Raw genomic sequence first — 21,314 nt, 5'->3', positions numbered from 1 at the left:
CCCCCTCCCCCAGTGCAGAGCTGGTGCTCGGAGCAGGGGCAGCACATGGAGCCCGATGGCCCCGCACCTAGAAGCCAGACCCACTGCTGGCTGCTTCCAGGGTGCAGTGTGGTGTCGAAACAGGTAGGCACTAGCCTACCTTAGCTGGGCAGCACTGCGAACGGGACTTTTAACGTCCCAGTCAGCGGTGCTGACCAGAGCGACCCAGTACTGGGTCACAATCCGAACTTTGAAAAATGCTGGCTTAGAGGGCTCCTGACTCACAGAAGTGTTCCTAAAGCTACAGAGGAAGCGGTAGGAGGCAGTGTCCTTTCTGTCCTCCCTGAAACAATCAGGTTAACGCAGACAGTTTAAAATCAGAGTCAAATGCTCAGGAAACATTTTCAATTAATAAATAAAAGTTCTTATTACAGTTACCCCTCAAAGGTCACAACTGGGACAGTCCTGTATTCAAATGCCTCCATTACATAAAGAAACAATAGCACATAATTACAAGATTAAAAAAAAGTTTATCTAAGTCAGTTTTCTTAATTTTTATTAAATTCAAAAATTGCAGAAAAATTCACAACAAATTTCTAAATACACGTAAAAACAAGTCAGCTGAAATAATTGTCAGGTTAAAACTTATTTTTCCATAACTTTCCCTTCCTTGCTATTGCCCACAGTACCATCAGAAATCCTACAAATGCTATAGAAAATGGTGGATTTCATCTGTTAGTATTCGAGTAAACCACAAGTTCACTATGTAAAAACAGCTAACCATTTAGGCACAAGGTGGCAGAAGACATAAGTACAATTTTCAACCAGGCTTCCTTAGTTTGTTAGTTGAAACTGTATGTGCCAAAGATGTGTTCCCTGCACAGTATTGTGTGCAGAATATAATAACTTATTCAGCAGCCCAACACCTCTAATATCTATTGGGCAAAGTATAAATTACCACGAATTATTCTGAATGCTTTGTTCCTTCCAGAAAACTCATGACAAACTGGAGAAGTCCGTGGTATACATTATGATATCTGTGTAAATGTTCAGGGTGGAACAATGGCAAAACTGGTAAGATATTTCCGACACCAGAGAATAAAAACATAGTGATAAGCTATATTTTGCAGAAGACTTGTTTACATTTGTGTCCCCATGGGTCACAAATAGTTTTGCTACTGCCTGCCAAGTTGTCACGAAAAGCAGTCACATGCCATCACAGGATGCCAATTTGACTAGATCATCCCAATAGCGCAGTATTCAAGGCAAGCTATTTATGCACCTTGTTTTTCCTATCTTGAAAAATAAATGTCAAGACTGAGAATCAGATCTTTATAAAGATTTTTTTTTTTTTAAATTGTTCAATATCACTGATTTTACCTTTTATCCACCATCAGGTATATTTGCCATTCTAATAACAGGTGCAGCTCCACTGTCATTCATAAATACAAAATTTTATTTGCATTTCATTAGTTTAGAAAGACCACAATGCTTTTCAATACCACAACATTCAGGACACACCAAGTTATTCGAATATGTAACTACTGATTTACCACGACTAAACTAAACAGTGCATTGTAATAAAAGATATACCAAAGATATAGTTCACAAAGTCATTATCAGACAAAAACCTAGCACAGTATATGCTTGATGGGAATAATTTCCACCATTAGGGAAAAAAATGGTTTTCCATAAACCCCTCCCACCCACCTAGATGTTCAGACAAATACACATATATATTCCCTCAACACAAGAAAAAAAGTATTAAATTCCTTTTTAAAAGAATTTGTCTAGGACAGCAGCATTGCTTTTCATACCATCTTTTAGAATTCAATACACATCTCCACTTTTTACTCAATCTTAATGATTCTTGCAACCTACCTTATGTTTAAGCAGAAAATTAACTATGTGAGTTGACACTGCACCCTTAGAATTGCACCAAATGTGATGTCTTAATACACAAAGTAATGGTCTACTATTAAACATAATAAATAATAAGACAGATTGCTGGAAATTACACGTAGATCTACTACACGTAGTAGAAATTTGCTGTAGATCTAGTCAGCTAAAGATGCTACAGCTCCACCCCCTCCCTAAAAAAAAATCTTCTGTATATATTAAAAGAAACAATGAAGGTTATGGAAGCTTTGTACATAAAGTTTTCAGTTTTAAAAAAATTCCTCTTTAAAATAGTTAGCAAAGCACCATATACTTATCTTCATACAAGAAGAGCTTCTGCTTGCCTGTTTATAATAACAAGGACTATTACAATATTTATGTCAAGAATAAGTATAGATTTAATTTCTCCTCCTCCTAGACTAGGAGTGTGGCAGTTCCCCATATACTGTACAATATTTATAGCACTACAGTGATGAATGAAATATACTATTTTGGGGAAGAGGGGTAATATTTAACTGTTGTAACTGAATCTTACACAGGATTGCATATTTGCATATTTACAAATTAGTGTGTAGCTCTGACTTAAAAACAAAGTGCAACATGAAACTGCCAAATGATTGTAGTGCAGACACCTTCTTCTCTCCCCCACTCATCTTTTCCACTCTGTATGAAGCAACAAGTCAACAGCAACGGACATGTGGTCTTGGCGGAGGCAGTTCAGGTGGGATTTCTGGCTCTGGTTGCAGGGACAATATACTGTTGGACAACTCATTCCTCATAATATCCAGAGGCATCTTAAAAAAAAAATAAAGTCTATAAATGATTACCTGCACTGAACTCTCTAGTTTATTTTAATTGAAAAGAAATGCTGCAGAACTGATGCTCAGCTAAAATAGTAAGGACCCCAACATCAAAGTATTTCGAGAACCACTTTCAAAGAGAAAGAAAAAGTTACAAATCAGTGTTAAAAAAAAACAGTATTGCTCTGTTGACAAATAGAAGCATGGAACAATTCATATGTTATGAAGGAAATATACTTAATTTGGGGAGAAGTTTCCATATAGCCAGTTTGTCAATAATAGAGAATGTATTTAAAAGTTTTTAATATTCCAGAAGCTTTATCTATGTGAAGCATGTACAATTTATTGAATTAAACATAATGCTGGGAGATCAAATTAAATATGCAGAATTCCTAACTTTTCCTCAAATTTAAGTGGCCTTGGACAAATCATTCAGTTTTCCCTGTGTCCCAGTTTCCATATCTATAAAATGGGGATAATACTACTTGCCTACCTCTTGGGGTATGGATTAATTTTTCTATAGCTCTTTTAGAAGTGCTAGGTAGTATTGTAGACCACCTATAAGGAAGTGTGTATGACAGATTGTATAGATAAGATTCAAGATCACAAATAATCTTGTAGTTTAAAGAGGTACACTAATAAGTAATATACATAAAATGAAGTTGTTGCCTTCTAATGTTAATGAAGTGGTTCAGACTTTAAGAATAGTTTAATACAAATGAGGCTATCTCCCATAAAGACTAAACACTTGCATAGTTTGACAGCATCTGATTTCTACCAAGGTGACCATAATTTTCTGAAATACAGCTCACCATGATTTACACGGATACTAATACTCACTTACATAACACTGCTCAGCCAGGACCGCACAGCCCTTTCTGAAGGTGGATAACTGTTATAGCCATTGTATAGATAGGGAACCAAAGGCAAAAAGAGGTTAAAAGACTCTCCTATATTGAAGCCAGCAGTGAACAGAAGACGGGGTCTCTATTCTCTGCTCTAGCCTCTGGACTATGCTGAAGACAGAAGCTTTGGTCTGCAAACATACCAGGGCTGCTTCTCTCTCGTTAGTTGACATGTAAGTTGCCAACTACTTGTTTTCCCAGCTCTTTGTAGTTCTTATCTCTCATTTCAATTTAAGGATGAACATTTATTTCTGCTTTGTCCTAAGCCAATTCCCCAATTCAGTCTCAATTAATGTATGGCAACAAATGGAAGCAGGCAAATGCACAGTCAGCTACTGAACTTTAGTCTAAAATGAAGTTACCGTGCAGAGAAGCACACACAAAAATCTCAACCGCAGTGCGGTTTTCAGCAGCTACTGAAGAGCTGAAGGATAGCAGCTGGTCCTCAAGCAGCATGCTGGCCCCTCCAAACTAAATCAAAATTTTACTTGCCATTATGTGCTCTGAACAAATACTGGTACCAGCAGTAGTTAAATATAGTCCCCATCTCCACAGTACATACATATTACCTTTTTCAGGATGTCATCTACAAGTTTCAGAAATATTTCATCCACATTAAAATTATCCTTGGCACTTGCTTCACAGAACCGCATCCCAGTTATTTGCTGTGCAAACTGATGGAAAAAAATAAAGTAACTACATGAAGCTGGATGTTTTTAAGAGATTAAAAGGAAAACTGTACTTGACAAAATAGGAGCAAAACTGAATCTAGTGTCACATTAGATCCATTTGAGTCAACTTCAGTTCTGCAAGATAATTTTTCTCTTCCCATTCTGTTTTGAAGAGTGTAATCAGTGTGTAAAAATTTAAGTTGTCTTTAATACATTCCATTAGTTTACCATGTCAAGACGAAATCAAGAAATAACTGAAAACCAAATGAAATGTCATTAATGAAAAGAAATGTTGCTCAACCATGAAACCAGACATACAAAAATGTGACACTCAGAGTGCTAAATACACAACTCATACAGAGAACATTTCAGTTCATATATTTATGTTTGTTTTGTTTTATTTCTTTTCATTTGCTTTTAGATGAAGTTGATGCTCTTGAAAATGAGTAAATAGCAGCACTAGAAAATGCCAGGATTAATGCAAGCATATATACTCCATGGCTTTGGAACAGCTTGCCAGGCAGAATTCCCCAGGGCTATGGTTCCATCTCATTCCATGGAGGATTTCAAAATTGTGGGAATTTGTTCTGAATTGGAATGAAATCAGATTTTGAAATAGCAAAATACTCTGTGAAGTGGAATACCTCCACTCAGCTCTACGTAATTCAAAAGGAAAAATGCAAAGCTCTCAGGGACTCCATGCACTGGAACTTTCATATCATCTCACCTTAACACCATGCCTACCAATTCTTATTCTATAACACATCCATGTAGAAAAAACACACACACAGGTTCAAACACATGAGAAAAAGCATTTTCAAAATTAGAATAAATTAGATTCTAATCAATTAGAAGATGCTCAGTTAAGAATACCCCTTTAACTTTGTTTTTATATAAGTTGGTAATGAAATATAAAGAGGTTTTCAATCTTAGTGCCTTGAGCTAAGCAGCGCTCATGGTCTGCTGCATTAATACACCAATTTTTCAGACAATATTTGGGTACATATTTAACTCGTGCCAAAGGACAGATTGTTCATATGTCCCTTTATGCCTTCACATCATGCACTTACATACTTAGCCCCTAAACAATTTCATAATATCAGAAGAGGAGTTTTTCAAGTAAAAACACAAGCCGAAATTTTTTTTTCTTTTTTTAAATCGAATAGCTATCAGCTAGTATTTATCTGGATTTTCCCTAAGGTTACTGCAGTCTGTTTTAGAAATGTCTCTCCCCCTCCAGTGCTCTGTCCACAGTATCCTCCAGAAGTCATGCCATGACAATACTTTACATATTATAACAAGAACTCTTTTTCCCCCCAATTAACAAATATGGAGAACCAATGTCAACAGTGCATTAGCTTTCAGCAGCACTATTGTGCTTATTTCCAACACATGGATAGCATGACAGGTTACATAATCTTTATTTTGTGCATTGTCAAAGCCTTGCTTTTGAAAAGCAGTCTTTACATTCCTAAAATCTTCCCAGGTTGGTCTGATGTCTCCAGAATTTCAGGAGACATGCAAATGATTCTCTTCCACAGAAAACAAATCTTACAGACCCTGAGCATTGTGGGTACATATGGTTAGTCTCCTGGATAGTAACCTACTGGAAGAGATGCCAAGGGTTGATTTCATGGTCTGGTTTTCTCACAGCTTGAAGTGATCAGGAGCAATTTGGAAGAGGATGAAATAGCAGATTGAACCTAAGCAGAAGTCCAGCAATGGATAAGTCCCCCTCAGAAAATTATTACAGTGAAAATTAGATTAATTCACCTATACTTGTTCTTACAGAAGAAAATGCTCTTCCTTTTTGGAGTTTAAGATTCCTGGAGAAGTCATGCCAGCGAGGAAGAAATGGATCACGATTACTTTGACTTAATAATAGGTATATAATGATCCAGACAAGGAGCCAGTTCTCGAGTCTAGCCAAGTTGTGCTCAGTACAGAAGTTGCTTAAAGCCAATTTTGTGCTTCACTAATCTCGGGACAGTCAGGAGCTACTTTGGTCCCTCATATAAGTTAAAGCAGTTTAATAGATGCTTTAACCTACACCTGCTATAACAGCACCCAGAGGTCATTTGCTGGCCCAGAGCACAAGGTGCCGCAGCCTCCCTCCCTCCTTCCCCACCCTTCTGCAAGGGAATGGAAAGGGCAGTCTATAGTCAGTTCTACACCAGCTGAGGATGTGAGGGGAATCTTCAGCTGATTTCTCAGAGAAGCTTTCCAACACGTTATGCTACTTTGGGGGTCTGAGGATCAAGTTAGTAACTTCTAATTTCCTCTGTTTCTTTAGGGCAAGATGATATTCCTTACATTAAAGAAATATACCCGGGCATGTTCTGTAATACATAGTATAAGCTTAAAACAGATTTTGGTAGAATAATGTATGCTTAAACACTGTATATCTTCTATAACTAAGGGTATGACAGAGAGTAGTATCATACATGCAACATCAAAGCTGTAGGTATTTGTTTATAGCAAAGGCAGTACAACTGTTATTTTTAATCAAATACTAGGCTAGAAAAAAAAGTTTCTCCTTTTTTACCTAATTAACTTCGCCCTCTCCCCTCAAATAGTCACGTATCTTTCAAGGGGCAATGTGCTTCCACTCAGTGCTTGCCTGGCTTAGAATTTCAGCCATCATTAGATTTATTTCAAACTTGCAAGAGTCAGCACAGCCCAAACCTACAGCTGTACATTCTTCACAATTCCAATATAAGCCCACAACCACCTTCTTTCACCATCACTAAAGGATGTTAATGATTTGATTCCACCTGCTCTTACCTTTTCTCCCTGCTGTCGAGTAATCTCTCTGTCAGCTTCACAGTCCAACTTATTTCCAACCAGTAGAAGCTCTGCATCTTCTGAGGCATACTGAATACAGAATAATATGGTATTTCTAGTTAACTACATCCACAAACGTAAGATTTTTACACTGTTGGTAAAATCAGTTGTGTCACTAATACTTATGTACCTGCATGAGTTCTGTATCATCAAAGCTCTATACAACCAGAAATAAGGATATATATCCTTGAGATAATATCTGCTTCTAAACACATTCCATAATACTGCATGAGAAATATACCTATGTTTCCCATAGGAGGACTATTGTAGCCTTAATGCAAAGAAGGTAAATGGAACGCATGGTTTTCCAGTGCACAGCTGGGTGCCCAAATCTTAGCATATTTCTGACAACACTGATGACAGCAAGTTTAGTTCACAGAAGTCAGCAGAATAAGAATAAGCACACAAATTAAATGCTTGTTAAAAGAATGAAGTGGAACTCTATAGCAAAAGAATTTAAGTCTTTAGTCTTCTAAGGGTTTATTATAAAACCACACTGTAAAAATGTAATTTAATAGTGTCCCTTTCATAAAGCATTACATATATTGTATTTTCTATTTTCAGAGAAGTTGGAGCCTACCTTATCAATCATTTTCATCCATTTTGGTAAATCCTCAAACGTCTCCTTCTTGGTGATATCATACACCAATATGATTCCCTTGGCACTTCTGTAATAAGCTGAGGTAATGCTGTTGAATCTCTCCTGGCCTGCTGTGTCCCTAAGGAGTAGCAGCAAACATTGGTGGAAGTATTTTACCAGATCACAAAGCATAGACTAGGCTAACCTGCAGTTTAATAAAAAAAACCACATCATGCATTCTACAGGCATAGTCCATATTTTTCATTTCCGTCTATAAATACAAATTTCAGACATCACCAGGTAAGCTGGGTTAACAACTGGATCAGAAGAAGTAAGCAATTCTGTATCAAACCTATTTGTCCCACACTAACTTCACTGAGAAAGGCAAGGCCACCAATCAGTTTTACATGTCCTTGATAATGGAATTGTCCAATGAAAACAGATCAACAGATGGAAAAAAAAATTACACACAATATTTCCTGGAAGAGTGAAAAAAGAAAAGGATGCATGCTCATCAAGCTAACACTGTTGGACTTTGTACTATAAAAGCAGCAATTCACAGATTAACAAGATTTAAGAGCTTTTGTATCAACCAAAAAAATTAAGCCATGTTTTTAACACCAATGCAGAAAATAACTGCAGAAATTATTGATCAAAGTAAGCCAATAACATGAAGATGTATGGTAGTATTTTCTGAGGCACACATATGGCTGAGTACAGTGTGAGCCTGAAGACCAAGTTCTAAATTTGAAGTGTCCACTTATTTTGAGTGAGGAGATGGTGCCCATCCACCGACAGCGATGCCTAGTGGCCAGGACTAAGTTGGCAAGTTGTCTCTCCATTGAAACACAGTCATGTCCTTCAGTGCTTCCACCCCAAGGATTTCCAGACCTCCCCTTTAGAATGGGGATCTTGGGGACTGGGCTCTTGAACAGTCAACGTCTTTTCCAGATGGCCTCTCACTGTACATGAAGGCTCTTGTTGTAATGTCCTCTTGGGCCCACCCTTTTCACTAGGCTCCAGTCCAGGGCCCAATGGTAGGCAGCTCCACTCAGCACCTTGGGGTACTATGCAGTCCTCCTCCTCCTCTCTCCCCCCCCCCACTTCCGGACCACTTCCTACCCCAGTCATCTTTAGCTTCACAGAATAAATCACTTCAATCTAGTCTCTGACCTGCACACTCAGTCATCTGACTCTTCTTTGTAGATTTGCACAGGTCTGTGTTGTCAGGTCTGGGCAATGAGTTCCTGAGTACTACTTTCCCTTCAGAGAAGCTGCCTGCTCCCTTCCACCCTGCCTCTGAGCTGCTCCACTCCTCTTTTTAAAGCCCTGCCTCCAGCTTGTGCAGGCGAGTCTGGGTGGGACCAAAGCTGGTCCTTAATCCCCTGCTCTCCAGTGTGGTGTTTAAATACCCCACCACAGGATGCCCAACTGGACAGACCCATGGCCTGGCTATCAAAAGTGATGGGGGCTTCAATTAGGGTTCACTTACTAGCAGCTGTCCTTCTTCTAGCAAGTTTATGTGCTTGTGTAGTCAAGACTCGGGGTGTTTTCACTGTATCATGAAAACCTGCTCTGAGCCATTTTCAACCGTATCACCAAAAAGCCTGCTTCGAGCAGATTTTTCATGACAAGTTGATAAAAATGCCTGAAGCTTGTCTACCCCAGAACTTTCATTGTTAGTGCTGTTACTGGAAAGTAGGTTACAAAATGCTCTAATGGATTCAAGGTTTAGGGGTTTCAACAGGGGTCTCCAAAATTAGTGGACATTTTTTAAGGTTTAGTATGACAGCTGGTCAAAACTAGAAACTCTTTTTGTGAGAAGTTTCTTAATTAAAAACATTTATTTGAATTATTTTGTAGAAATATTTTAGTTTTCCCATGAAAAGTTTCTAACCAATTAGAAATATAAAAATAAATTTTAATGAACTTGTATTTTCCAAGGAGGGAGAGGGCGACTTCCAGCATGAAAACCTTTGACCAACTCTATTTAGTACTCAAGTATTGTATGACTTCATTATGAGACGCCTTAGAGAGCAAAACATTTTTAATAACATGGATGGATCTTTTTTTGGAGTATTTCAAAAAGTTTCAGGTTCACATGATCAAATTGACTGTCTTGGAGAAAGTAATTTTTATTTATCCACAGCATATTCCTTGGACATACATTTGTAGAGAAAACTGCCTCTCCCCTGCCCAGTCTCAAACAAAACCTCCATGGATCACACCTATGGCTGACAGGTAATTCAGCATTAATGCTCAGTCAAGACAATCCTTGGCCTTTCTTCTGTAACTGCCACGATACCAGTTAGCATCAACTCTGTACAGATAGTTTCATGATGCAGACGATCCTTCACTGAAGCCTCAGCTTCAGACAGGCTACACCAAGAATTGTGAAAAAATAAAACTGCTAGATTATCATGACCAGTATTTCGTAGCTGGAGGATGGCACAATCATACAATGGTGAGGGGGGAAAAAATCAGTTCTGTCTTCTACTATTTCTATCTCCTGATTATATATATAAAAAAAATCCACAGTTAAATTTACCCACACTAAACTTTGATACCTCGCAAGAAGCAAAAACATATTACCTGTTTGGTTCCAATGATACATGAGACTACCTCTCTATGTTTAATTGGTTGCTTTCTTTTCACTAATGACACATTTTAATTAAAGCAATGTAAGTGCTCTATATTCTACAGCTGAAATTACATACAGCTATTATTCACCATTACAACAGTTTATTTTCTCCTATTCTAAGTTCACCTATCTTTATACCAGGGTCAAATTTATTTTTCGCAAAGCCCCTGTGACATTTCAATATGGGAAACACTTTAAAATGCCCGTCAAGATTGTTGAATTTCCACATATGGAAAACATCATCTCAAAGCTTATGAAGAGACTTCTCCAAATGTCTCTCTTGTAGAATTGCATCTCTCATCTGATGTCAATAAACAAGCTTACAGATTAAGTTTATTGTACATGGGAATCCCTTTTAGTTCCATCACATTGAATGCCAGACAGGATAGAGCTGGGAGGGCAGGAATGCTGTAGAGAAATATTATTGTTACTATATGGTTAGAGCTGGCAGCTGATAGTAACTGGCAAAAGATAAGATTTTCTGATCAGTTAAGATATGGTATTTGTGGCAGAACACTGTCCTGCTAGACTTGAGTGGTTTTAAAAATACACATTCTGGGTTTCTTTAAATCATAGCCTGTAGAACTACTACACTGAATCACTTAACCCAAGTATCAGAGTAGCAGCCGTGTTAGTCTGTATTCGCAAAAAGAAAAGGAGTACTTGTGGCACCTTAGAGACTAACAAATTTGTTAGCCACAAGTACTCCTTTTCTTTTAACCCAAGTAGTTGCATGTTCTCTTCTAGCTATCTCAAAAGGCATTTGTTCACTTAATTGAACACGGAGTTCCTGCTCTATCAATCCTTCAATTCTATAAATTCAAGCGTTAGATAGGTGGTGATCCAGGACAACCATATAAATATAAGCCCCCTCCTCCCCAAAAAAAACAAGCTCCGAAGAGCTAAAACGATGGGAAGAGGAAGGAAAGAGGTTATATAGTGTGGAAATATTAAAACCCTGAGAAACAGTTATTCTAATAATTAGCACTCTGATGGAACACAAATACAATTCCGTACCAAGGCCCAGAATCAACAAGGTATTTACATACATCTAACTTTAAGCACATAAATGGTTCCATATGTTTAAAGTTAGGCATGTAAGTAAGTCCCTTGCTGAATCAGGCTTAAAAAAAATAAAACTCAAAAACTGTGGCATTTAATTATTCTTTGAATTTTGGTCCTATTTTCAGTAACTATACCATGAATTAGCAAGAATGCAAGTGCCAAAATTTGATGCCAATATTAAAATATCAACAAAGGAGAATGAAACTAATGATGTCCACTTCTATTAATTTTGCACGGAATTATACTTGAAACTAGCATTATACCTCTGTATAGCAAAACTATGTCTAAGCTGAATGTTCATTTGTAACATCCACAGCTACTGTCTCTAAAGCATGCTGCAAACGAATTCTTTCCTCCTTTTCCTTTAGTGTCCCTCATCCCTGCACAGAAAGAAGTGAATTAATGTACTCACTTGACTGTCTAATAATGTACAGTACTAGAGAGGTTTAATAATTTGAGAACAAAGAAAGGGAAGTTTCACCAAATCATTAAGTCAGTGGTACTTCGGAAGTATTGGTGAGAACCCATTCTCAAGTAGGAAAAACGTGTACAGTGGAAGAGAAACACTGTTACACAATTATTCTGTAATAGCACTTTGAATAAGTTCATGCAAATGATGGAACTATCTAAGTGATATTCAGATTTCAAAGGTGTGCTGGATTTCTGCAGTTCCCTTAATGAAAAAAATCTACTAAGTTTTCTATTAACAGGGTTCTCCCCTTACTACAAGTGAGAGTGTATAAAAATAGAATTAATGTAACCTCAAGAAGCAGTAAGTTTAGAATATTGTCTTTTGCCTCTTGAGTTCGGAAGAACTTATTTCAAAATGCTGAGGGATCCCAAATGCCAGGTGGGGAGATTATTTTCCGTATGTTGTAATGTTCTATCAGTAGGGCCCTACCAAATTCAGGGCCATGAAAAACACGTCATGGACTGTGAAATCTGGTCTTTTCTGTGCTTTTACCCTATACTGTACAAACTTCACAAAGGAGACCAGCATCTCTCAAGTTAGGGGTCCTGACCCAAAAAGGAGCTGAAGGAGGGTCGTAAGGTTATTTTAGGGGGGTTGCAGTACTGCCACCCTTACATTTGCACTGCCTTCAAGTTGGAGAGTGGCAGCTGTTGGCCAGGCGTCCAGCTCTGAAGGCAGCACCCTGATAGCAGCAGTGCAGAAGTAAGGGTGGTAATACCATACCATGCCACCCTTACTTCTGTGCTGCTGCTGCTCTGCCTCCAGAGATGGGCTCCCGCCCAGCAGCCCCCACTCTCCAGCTGCCCAGCTCTGAAGGTAGTGCCACCACCAGTAGCAGCACAGAAGTAAGGCTAGCCGTGCTGCAACCCCCCCGCACAACTCCTTTTTGGGTCAGGACCCCCAGAATTACAACACCATGAAATTTCAGATTCAAATAGCAGAAATAATGAAATTTACTATTTTAAAAATCCTATGACCGTGAAATTGACCAAAATTTACTGTGAATTTGGTAGGGCCTTCTCTCTCAGGGATATGCTATATTCCCAAAAGTTCAGGGTGTACAAATCCCGCGAGCATGATAAAACACCCACAGTGCTTGCTTTATAATGAATAGTGTCTCTGCCATCGAGATACCTTTTATGATGAGTCAGTTATGATGTGTTAGAGCAATTCAGTTTTGTTTTGCTGTTCTCATCCATTTTATACTCCAATCATAAGAAGTATTAACACATGGTATAATTAATAAGGTATTTATTATTTTAGTCTGAAGACTTAGCAAACCATCCATGGGCAGTGGCAATAAAGCATTAGCATGATCAATCCCCAATTCATGAGATTACTGATCTATTAATATTATGCAATGTAATAAACAATAAGAACACGAATTGCTAGTTCTCAATTACAGTATCATCTTAAAATTCCAAATAGAGTAAGTCTAGGGTTCAGGAATTAAACAAAAGTCCAAATAGCCACATATGTATAGTCTAATGTAATAAGTTTGAGTGTTGGAGGCAGGATTCAAAGGCTTTCACACTACAAAGAATTTAGTCTTGAATTAAGTCTAATTTGTTGAACATGCTGAGACATTCTGGATTTCAAATATTGCTTTTACATCTATGTACTTTTATACCTCGCATGTATTGCTATTGCAGCTAGCTAAGTAAAATTTTTGGTGTCCCTATTTTTTTTTAAAGGAATTCACTTATTATACTTTAAAACGTTGTGCTTTGTGTATATAATGCTATTTCTCCACCTCCAGCTCCTCATCCCAAAGTAAAAAAGTTGTGAGAATGGGAAAAATGTATTTCTTTTCCAACATGCAGCCACAAACATGTATTGTAAAATTATTCCTTAACTATTTATGATTTTGCAAATAATGAATCCACCTGTCATTGTCTTTCTGCTTAATGACATAAAAATGAGGGACATCCTGCAAATGAGATGTCATACAAGGGAAAATTTAAAACATAAAAGCAATGTCCAAATGCTGTTAAGATTCTTACTTCTTTCCCTTCTATATTCATTAATGTAACATACACAGTGATTTAGAAGTGTAAATCAGATATTGTTAGAAAACCCCTGAAAGTCTTAATTTGGATTTAATGGCTTAGATCATACAACTATTTTGGTTTTAATACAAATGCACTCCATGTGTACGTACACACACACACACACACACACACACACACACACCCCAACTACATTTTTTTGAGGGTGGCACCGAATGGCAGTGGAAGAAGGAAGTAATTTTAACCAAAGTAAAAATGGGCTTCATCGTGCTCTTTTGGTAATGAAAAATAAAAATCTTTAGCTAGAGAAGATTTTTGAAGTGGTGTATTTATTGGGTTCATATGAAAACAAAAAACTTTTTTCCCCCCAATGACCATCTCCTCCCCTCCAAAACCCAGAACAGGCTGATAAGCTTTACTTATGTTACACCATAGCTTGTTTATTTTCATACCTACCTAACTATGAGCATTTTGAAGTATTTTCAGCACATGGTTTCTCTTTAGGGCTGGCCATAAGTTTTCTGATGGAACAGTTTTCTAATCAAAAAAGGCTGACTCAACAGAAGCAACACTGACCATGTCAATTCAATCAAAAACTTATGGAATTTGACCTGTTCAAAAACTGCTTGGTTTCCTACCAGCTTGCTTGCCCACCTACCTGGCTTGCCAGCTGCCTAAATACCCTGCTCCACCCCGGCCAGCTCTCAGGCTTTCCTGCTTCTTGGGCTGCTTGGCAACCCACTTGGCTAGTTCCCAGACAGCCCACAACTCACCCTCCGTGTGGGCAGCCAGAAAGCTGAAACATTAGATTTCAGTTCTCCTGAAAGGAGTTTTTCTGAAAATCGCACCCCCCCAAAAGAAAACAAAAACAAAAAACAACCCAACACATTTGAGGTTTTTGTCCTGATTTGGAATGGAAAAAAAAATTCATGGGAAGGAATTTCTAATTTTCATCTTCCAGCCAGCTCTACCTCTCTTACTGTCTATTACACACATTCACTTGCTAAAGCCAACACTTGCGGACAGGATAAGGAATATGAAATGGCTAGTTACGAAGTCTGTAATAATGATCATTTTCACTAATTACATATACCTGGGCTGTGTGAAAAGACAGGGTAATTATTTAAATTTACACCTAGGATGAAAAGGAACTGTACAGTGTAGCACATGTGGATGTACAGATAGGTGTAATGGATGAAACTGCAAATAAAAATTTAGACTACGTATCAAGAAAAGTTTCTTAACAGCAATTTAGATTGTGAGCTCTTCAAGGTGGGGAACTTGTGTTTGTACATGGGACCCTGATTCTGAAGGTTTCATGACTACCATAATCCCCTCCAATCCCCAACATTTTAGCCCCTGAATTTACCTGCCAAGGGAAGTGAAGAAAGCCCTACTGATCTAGTCATTGTAGGTGGAGCTGGTAGCCTGATCCTTCCCATAAGACCACCCCATTTTCAGTTGCTTATAATTTTGCCAAAGCAACCATCCAGGCTAACGTTTTCCATGTTGGGTGTCTGCCCAGGCTGAACTTTTTGGGGGGACATTTCAGCTAATATGGTTCACCCATTTAGAAGAAAAGTTTAGGGGAAAATGTTTGCCCATGTTTAAAAAAATTCATACAGCTATTTTAATGAGCAGGTCTACAATCCACTGGAGTAGAAACTTGAAATTTGGCAGAGGGGTCTCACTGATGTCAGGGATGTGCCTTTTGCTGATTGGGTGAAAATCTGCCCAAATCTGAAAAGTCACTGTTTGCACATGCTCAGAAGAGTCTCATAGCATTTGGCAGCTAAATTCCCAGAAGATTCCATTTGCACTGGGCATGCTCCATCTCCTCACAGCATCTGCACACTCACTGGACTACATATAACACCCATTTCCATAGAGTGAGCATGTCCCACTTCAGGATTGTATGGATAGAGAAGTATTTTCCCTGCAACTGCTCCTCTCTGTAGCTGAGGGGGCCAATAGAGTTTCAGGCACCAGAACTGAGACCAGGGAGATAATCTCTCCTGAACTCTGCTTATGCCCAGGCAGGAAGAGGAGGAAGACGCAGTCGGAATGGGATGCAGGGGGTGATAAATGAGAGGAAGGGAGAAATAAAGACGTTCTCAGTCTCCACATTCCTCTGCTGTCACCAAATAGCTCTGAAACCCACTGGCAAAGGGTGTACGTCATCTGCCTCTAATGCCTGATCCACATACTCAACCTGCTACTGCTACCAGTTACTCCATAAGGCCAAGTGGCAGAGGTCTATGCTGTAGATCTGAAGGTCTGAACCCACTGATAACCCAAGTTGGAGGTCAATATGATTCCACATGTTAAAACTTTTGTTTTTTCAGGTTTTTTTTATATGTAGGAGATTGTATTAAAAAATCCTATGCTAAAAGAACATTAAGGTTACAAAGTCAAACGTTCAAAAGCTAGGAATTGGCAGAATTAAGGTTGCTGGCATTGTGAAGAAAAATTCATTAATATTTGTGAAGCATTTAAGACACTGATAAACACCCAGGATGAAATTAATAATCCTTTAGTCAGTGCAGGGTATGGAAACTGTGCATTAATAAGGCCTGTGGCCACACACAGTACAAGGAGGATAAAAAAAACAAAACACAACTACCAATCAGAGGCAACACATGTGGGGGCATGCAAGGTCCCATGCCCCTCCTCCTCCCCCCAGATTTCTGCCTTTCATTTAGCAACAGCTAACTGTTCCAACGGGAACTCATCCAGAGAGGCTGCTGCAGACTCTGCCCCACAGGGCAAAGGGGAGAATAGGCAAGGCCTTCGACTGCCTCTTGCCAGAAGGCCCAGCAGTGAGGAGGCAGCAACTCCCCCTCACCATGTATCCATGCAGCACGGGGACGGAGGAAGCAGAAGGACAGTTGGCTGTGGGCTAAGCCTTCCCACCCCCTGCTACACGGGGCTGCTTCTCCTTCCCTGCTGCTGGAGGCCCAGCACTTCCCACTGCCTGCTTTGCAGACCACCGTGGGGTGAACTCTCTGTGGCTATTCCCAGGGCAGGAGCTGCTCTCCCACTCCTATAGCAGTGCAGGGGCTCTGCACAAGGAAAACTGCCCCCCTCACACTGCAGTAGGAGTTGCCCTGTCTTCCACTTAGCTACAACTTCTAAGGTAGCAAGGGGGTGGAGGTGGCGATCCCTCCCTGAAACCCACCACATGGGGCTGGCCTGAGCCATCTGGAATTACTGCTCGCTCCCTCGAATATTCCTCAACGTCCCCCTAGGGAAGCGCACCCCAGTTTGACAACCTCTGTTCTAGATCTCTGTTTAGAGACGAGGTGTTCTAGATTCAGTGCCCCGCCCAACCTTTAAATTGTGTCACCCCTCCAATCAACAGTTATGTGTTGCCTCTGCTACCAGTTCACTGAATAAGGTTGGGGTCCTGTAAGAAGAAAAAAAAATAGTATGTGATCACATAGTAAGAGACTGTATCATCATGCATACACACAAGGGGGCTTGAGTTTGCAACCTTAATGTTCTTCAAATGTAAGGGGTTTTTTAATGTAATTTATGGACAGACAGGCAAAGCACTCGAGAATGTGTTGTAGAAAACAACTGTCGATTTATCTTCTCTCTTTGCTCATGTAACAACTGTTTTCCAACATGATTTTATATGTATGTCCAGAGATTTATTTATTTTTTTAAGTAAGGGTTAATTACAGCAAAGACATTTAATAGTGAGAATCAAGGAGAAAGACACTTTGGGACTACGTGTATTGATGTTTCCTTGTAATGACTGATGTATATTGGTATAAATTCAGATACTTAACCAATTCTTATGTATTTCATTTCTACATTAAATTACATGCTATGTAACCATTTTAGGCATGCCTCAGCAACTGAGTAAGGGCCACACTTTAATATCCCTGTAATTTTTTTTTTTAATTATTTTCAAACAAAAGTCTACAAAGATATGCTTAATAAGTGGGAATGATAAGGAGTTTTAGGATATCTTTTCTGACAAAAAACTGTAAAACATTTATTCAACATTAAGAACATGTCTGACAAGCTATATACATTTCACATTCAGTGCTACAACATCATCTTGACATAAAAAATTTGCATTACCTCTGTCAGCTTCAGTAGGCCCTGGCTAACAATGGTGGCTCACCCACCAGCTCTGTAGTCATAGGTTTCCAAACAGGGACGCAGATGAGGGATGAAGACATGCCAGTAATATTCAAGTGTTAGATGACTGATGATACCAAAGATGCAGCAGCAGTTAACTCAGAGGGAAGCAAGACAAACACATGGTGCAACAAACAGAGTTGATGGTGACCTGCCAAGAGGCGTTAGTAAGCTAAACTCACTTCATCTATGTAATTAAAAATGAAATACTACCAGAACGTCCCACTGGTGTCATTTCAACAACCTATGTGCTTTGATTTGCTTTTTCTATGGGTTGTTAGCATCTATAACAATTGATCTCTAATGCCAATTATGCATCAAGCACTGTTAATACACCAAAGCTATTAGATAATTTACAGGATTAGAATCTACATTAACATAGCTGGTTTACTCTCTCCTAACTGTGATTTGTATCATGCTATTGTGCATCATAAGGGACCTCTCAGAACTAACAATTTCTAATCGAATACACTGTATTAATCATTATTGATAAATAATATAACGTGAGCAATCATTTCCAAGATATATGCAACCTTCCCCTGAACAGAAAAAATGTGCATTCCAAACTGAATTTTCACAGTAGGACATTAATACCATAACAGTTAACACATACTTTTGTTTGTAAATGAGTGTTTTACTTGTAATTACATTGTTACATGTAATGTCACAGAAAGAGCACCTGCTGTATGAAATTTCTGATAAAGAGTTCAGAAAAGGTTAAAATAGATTCATTTACTCTAGGATGGCAGTTATAACTGAGGTGATTTCCACATGAGTGAATAAAATTGAAACTAGAGGTATTTTTCCCCTCCTTTCCTTCTAGTAGCTTCCTCATGTTTACTATGAAGAAAGTGGATGATCATCTTTACAACTTTTGGGTTTGGGGGTTGATTTGTTTGTGTTTGTTTACTCCTATGCTATTTTCTTAGATAGTTGATTTTGTTTGTCTAAAGAAAGGCTTTGACACCTCTGTAACATGCATATTTGTGTCAGCACAGTAATATTACATTTATTACATCATCCATCATCCCCCCTCTTGCTCTTGAAAAAAAATAAATGGCTAACAGATTTGTAAGGGAAGGAGCAGAAGGATAAGAGCTAAACCAGCTTATAACAATTAATCATATTAAACAAGCATATTGATCCATGCCAGAAACACAAAAATTAAAACATACTGCTGGTTGCATTTTTGTTTTACTTACCAGATTTGTAATCTAATTTTCTTTCCTCTTAGCTCTACTGTTTTGATTTTAAAATCAACACCTATAAATAAAATACAGTAAACAAAAAGAAAAGGAGGAATAAGAAGCAAAAGCAATGAGGGTGTAATTTAAAATGATTTTTTTTTGTACCTGTGCATGTGTGTTATACTAATACACTCACAACACTTTGAACAAACAGGGATTTACACCACTATGGGCCAGCATGGGGAGGGGAGGGAATAGAGTTATTTCATATAATCTGAGCTATTCAGCCCACGGTTGAAAATGTTTTTCAAGCTATGCAATATTATCACTAGCAGCTCTAACGACACAATAGGAAAAAAAAGGTATGATCACTTCCTTCCCCTCTATTCATGTTTTATAGTGATTGCCAGGAACAACCAAGCTCAAATTATGATTCGGTCACAGACTCCTCCCATATCATGAACAGAGTCAACCTCTCTGCCTCAATTTTCCTGTCTGTAAAATGGGAATAATATATAGCTATTTCCAGGTGTTGATGTTTAGTATTTGTAAAGCACTCTGAAGATGAAAGTGCTCTATGATTTTATCCTGGAGTTGTACCTGGTTTAAAATATTATCAATGACTTTTACATCTGTGTTTCTGTCATAAATTTGACAGATGTATATTCTGTAGACGTTGCTAAACTCTGAAATATGGCTTCCCATACTTTCTTTGTGCAGGAACATATCTGGGGATGAAATATAAAAAAATATTGCTCCTGATGAAAATACTCCAGTTTCAATTTTTTTGTTGTTATATTGTGAAGAGGTTAATGAGCAATTTCTATGGGTGATCTCTCACAAATCAACTAGAAAGAACAGTACTTTGATATACAGTGGTTATATGGCCTTGTGGTGCAGTATTATCCAAAACATTTGCCAAGTTTTAGAGTGCACACTAAATATTACTTAACGATAAAACCAAGCAAAACATTCATATGCAAAGTAATATTTCAAAATAAAATTTAAGTTTATAGAAAAATCACAGGCAATTGACAACATAAAAATGCCCCATAAATCCATAAAACCCAAGCACACAAGGATACCTCCTCAACTATGTGAAGTGCCAATATGCTTAGTGTTCCAGGATATTTTACATACATTTTCTTGTTTGTCAGTTTCAGTCCCATTCTCTTAAAGTCATGTTGTATGAAGATATTTTCCTTTGAATCTTATTCTTGAAACCCACATCCCCAAAAAATACTACTACATTTAAGAGAAAGAAAAGGCAGGAAGGGATGGTTCAGACTAATATAATTAAACTTACATAGAAATGCAGAAGTATACTTTGTCAGAACATGTCCCCTGTCCCGTCCCGTCCCCGTCCCCCCCCGGCCACACACACATTATTTCACATCACAGTGTAAACCAGTAGGGTAAAACAACAGAAACACAGAGGAGATAAAATACTTTGGAAAACTGTTTTTCTAAAGACCGCATTGGCTAAGGGCCAAGTGTCCAGCTACTAGTGCTTGGTAGAGGAGTGGCTTATTTAAAAAAAAGCTGAATTTGGCCCTTTGGTTTTACAGCACTTGACTTCTACACACACTAAAATATTTTAACATTGGTTTTCATGACTAATGGTATAAAACCTGTTACATAGCAAATCTGGAATATATTCTAAAGTTAGGAGCTTTGTTTTAAAGCTATTCTGTCAACACAGCAGTTTACCTTAGCTGATTTAGCTACACTGCTGCAGAACAGGGAGGCCAAATATAATTATGTGACCAAATTTTAATATACAAAGTTAAATTTTAAGAAACAAGAAGGATCCCCTCAACTCTATTTTAGTCTACCTTATTTTAGTCTGGCTAGGCTGAGAACCAGGGGGATAGACTATATCTATTCGCTTAAACAAAGCACACACACATATTTTAAAATTTTCATATCAAACTGTAAACACAGTAGACTACAGACCCAAGTATTCCTCTTACTTTTACCCTTATACTTCCTCCCACCTGCTTCCAAATATTTAGCACACTCACTGCATCTTAAGGTATATTGTAAAGTTCTTCAAAGCAAAGAATGTGACTTCTCATGTTTACATCTAACAAAATGGACCCCAAATCTT

General features: G+C 38.3%; 1 protein-coding gene across 2 annotated transcripts in view; it reads right to left on the bottom strand.

Moving 5' to 3' along the window:
• Positions 1-542: 542 nt before the first annotated feature.
• Positions 543-21,314, bottom strand: part of RAB12 (RAB12, member RAS oncogene family) — a 34,849-nt gene continuing 14,077 nt past the window's right edge. The window contains exons 2-6 of one of the 2 annotated variants that reach the window (XM_084621227.1): positions 19,220-19,280; positions 7,679-7,817; positions 7,039-7,128; positions 4,153-4,257; positions 546-2,672 (exon numbers count right to left, since the gene is read on the bottom strand). In XM_084621227.1, the coding sequence (XP_084477353.1) occupies positions 2,559-2,672; positions 4,153-4,257; positions 7,039-7,128; positions 7,679-7,817; positions 19,220-19,280 (509 nt within the window). In that variant the 3' untranslated portion in view covers positions 546-2,558. Of the gene's footprint in view, positions 2,673-4,152; positions 4,258-7,038; positions 7,129-7,678; positions 7,818-19,219; positions 19,281-21,314 lie in introns of both variants that reach the window. The other variant, XM_084621226.1, reaches the window with a different exon arrangement.

The sequence above is a fragment of the Lepidochelys olivacea genome (genome assembly GCF_965140295.1).
Source record: "Lepidochelys olivacea isolate rLepOli2 genome assembly, chromosome: 2".
Taxonomy (NCBI): Eukaryota; Metazoa; Chordata; order Testudines; family Cheloniidae; genus Lepidochelys; species Lepidochelys olivacea.
Note: the sequence above shows the minus strand (reverse complement) of the source record. Positions and strands in the feature narration are given on the sequence as shown.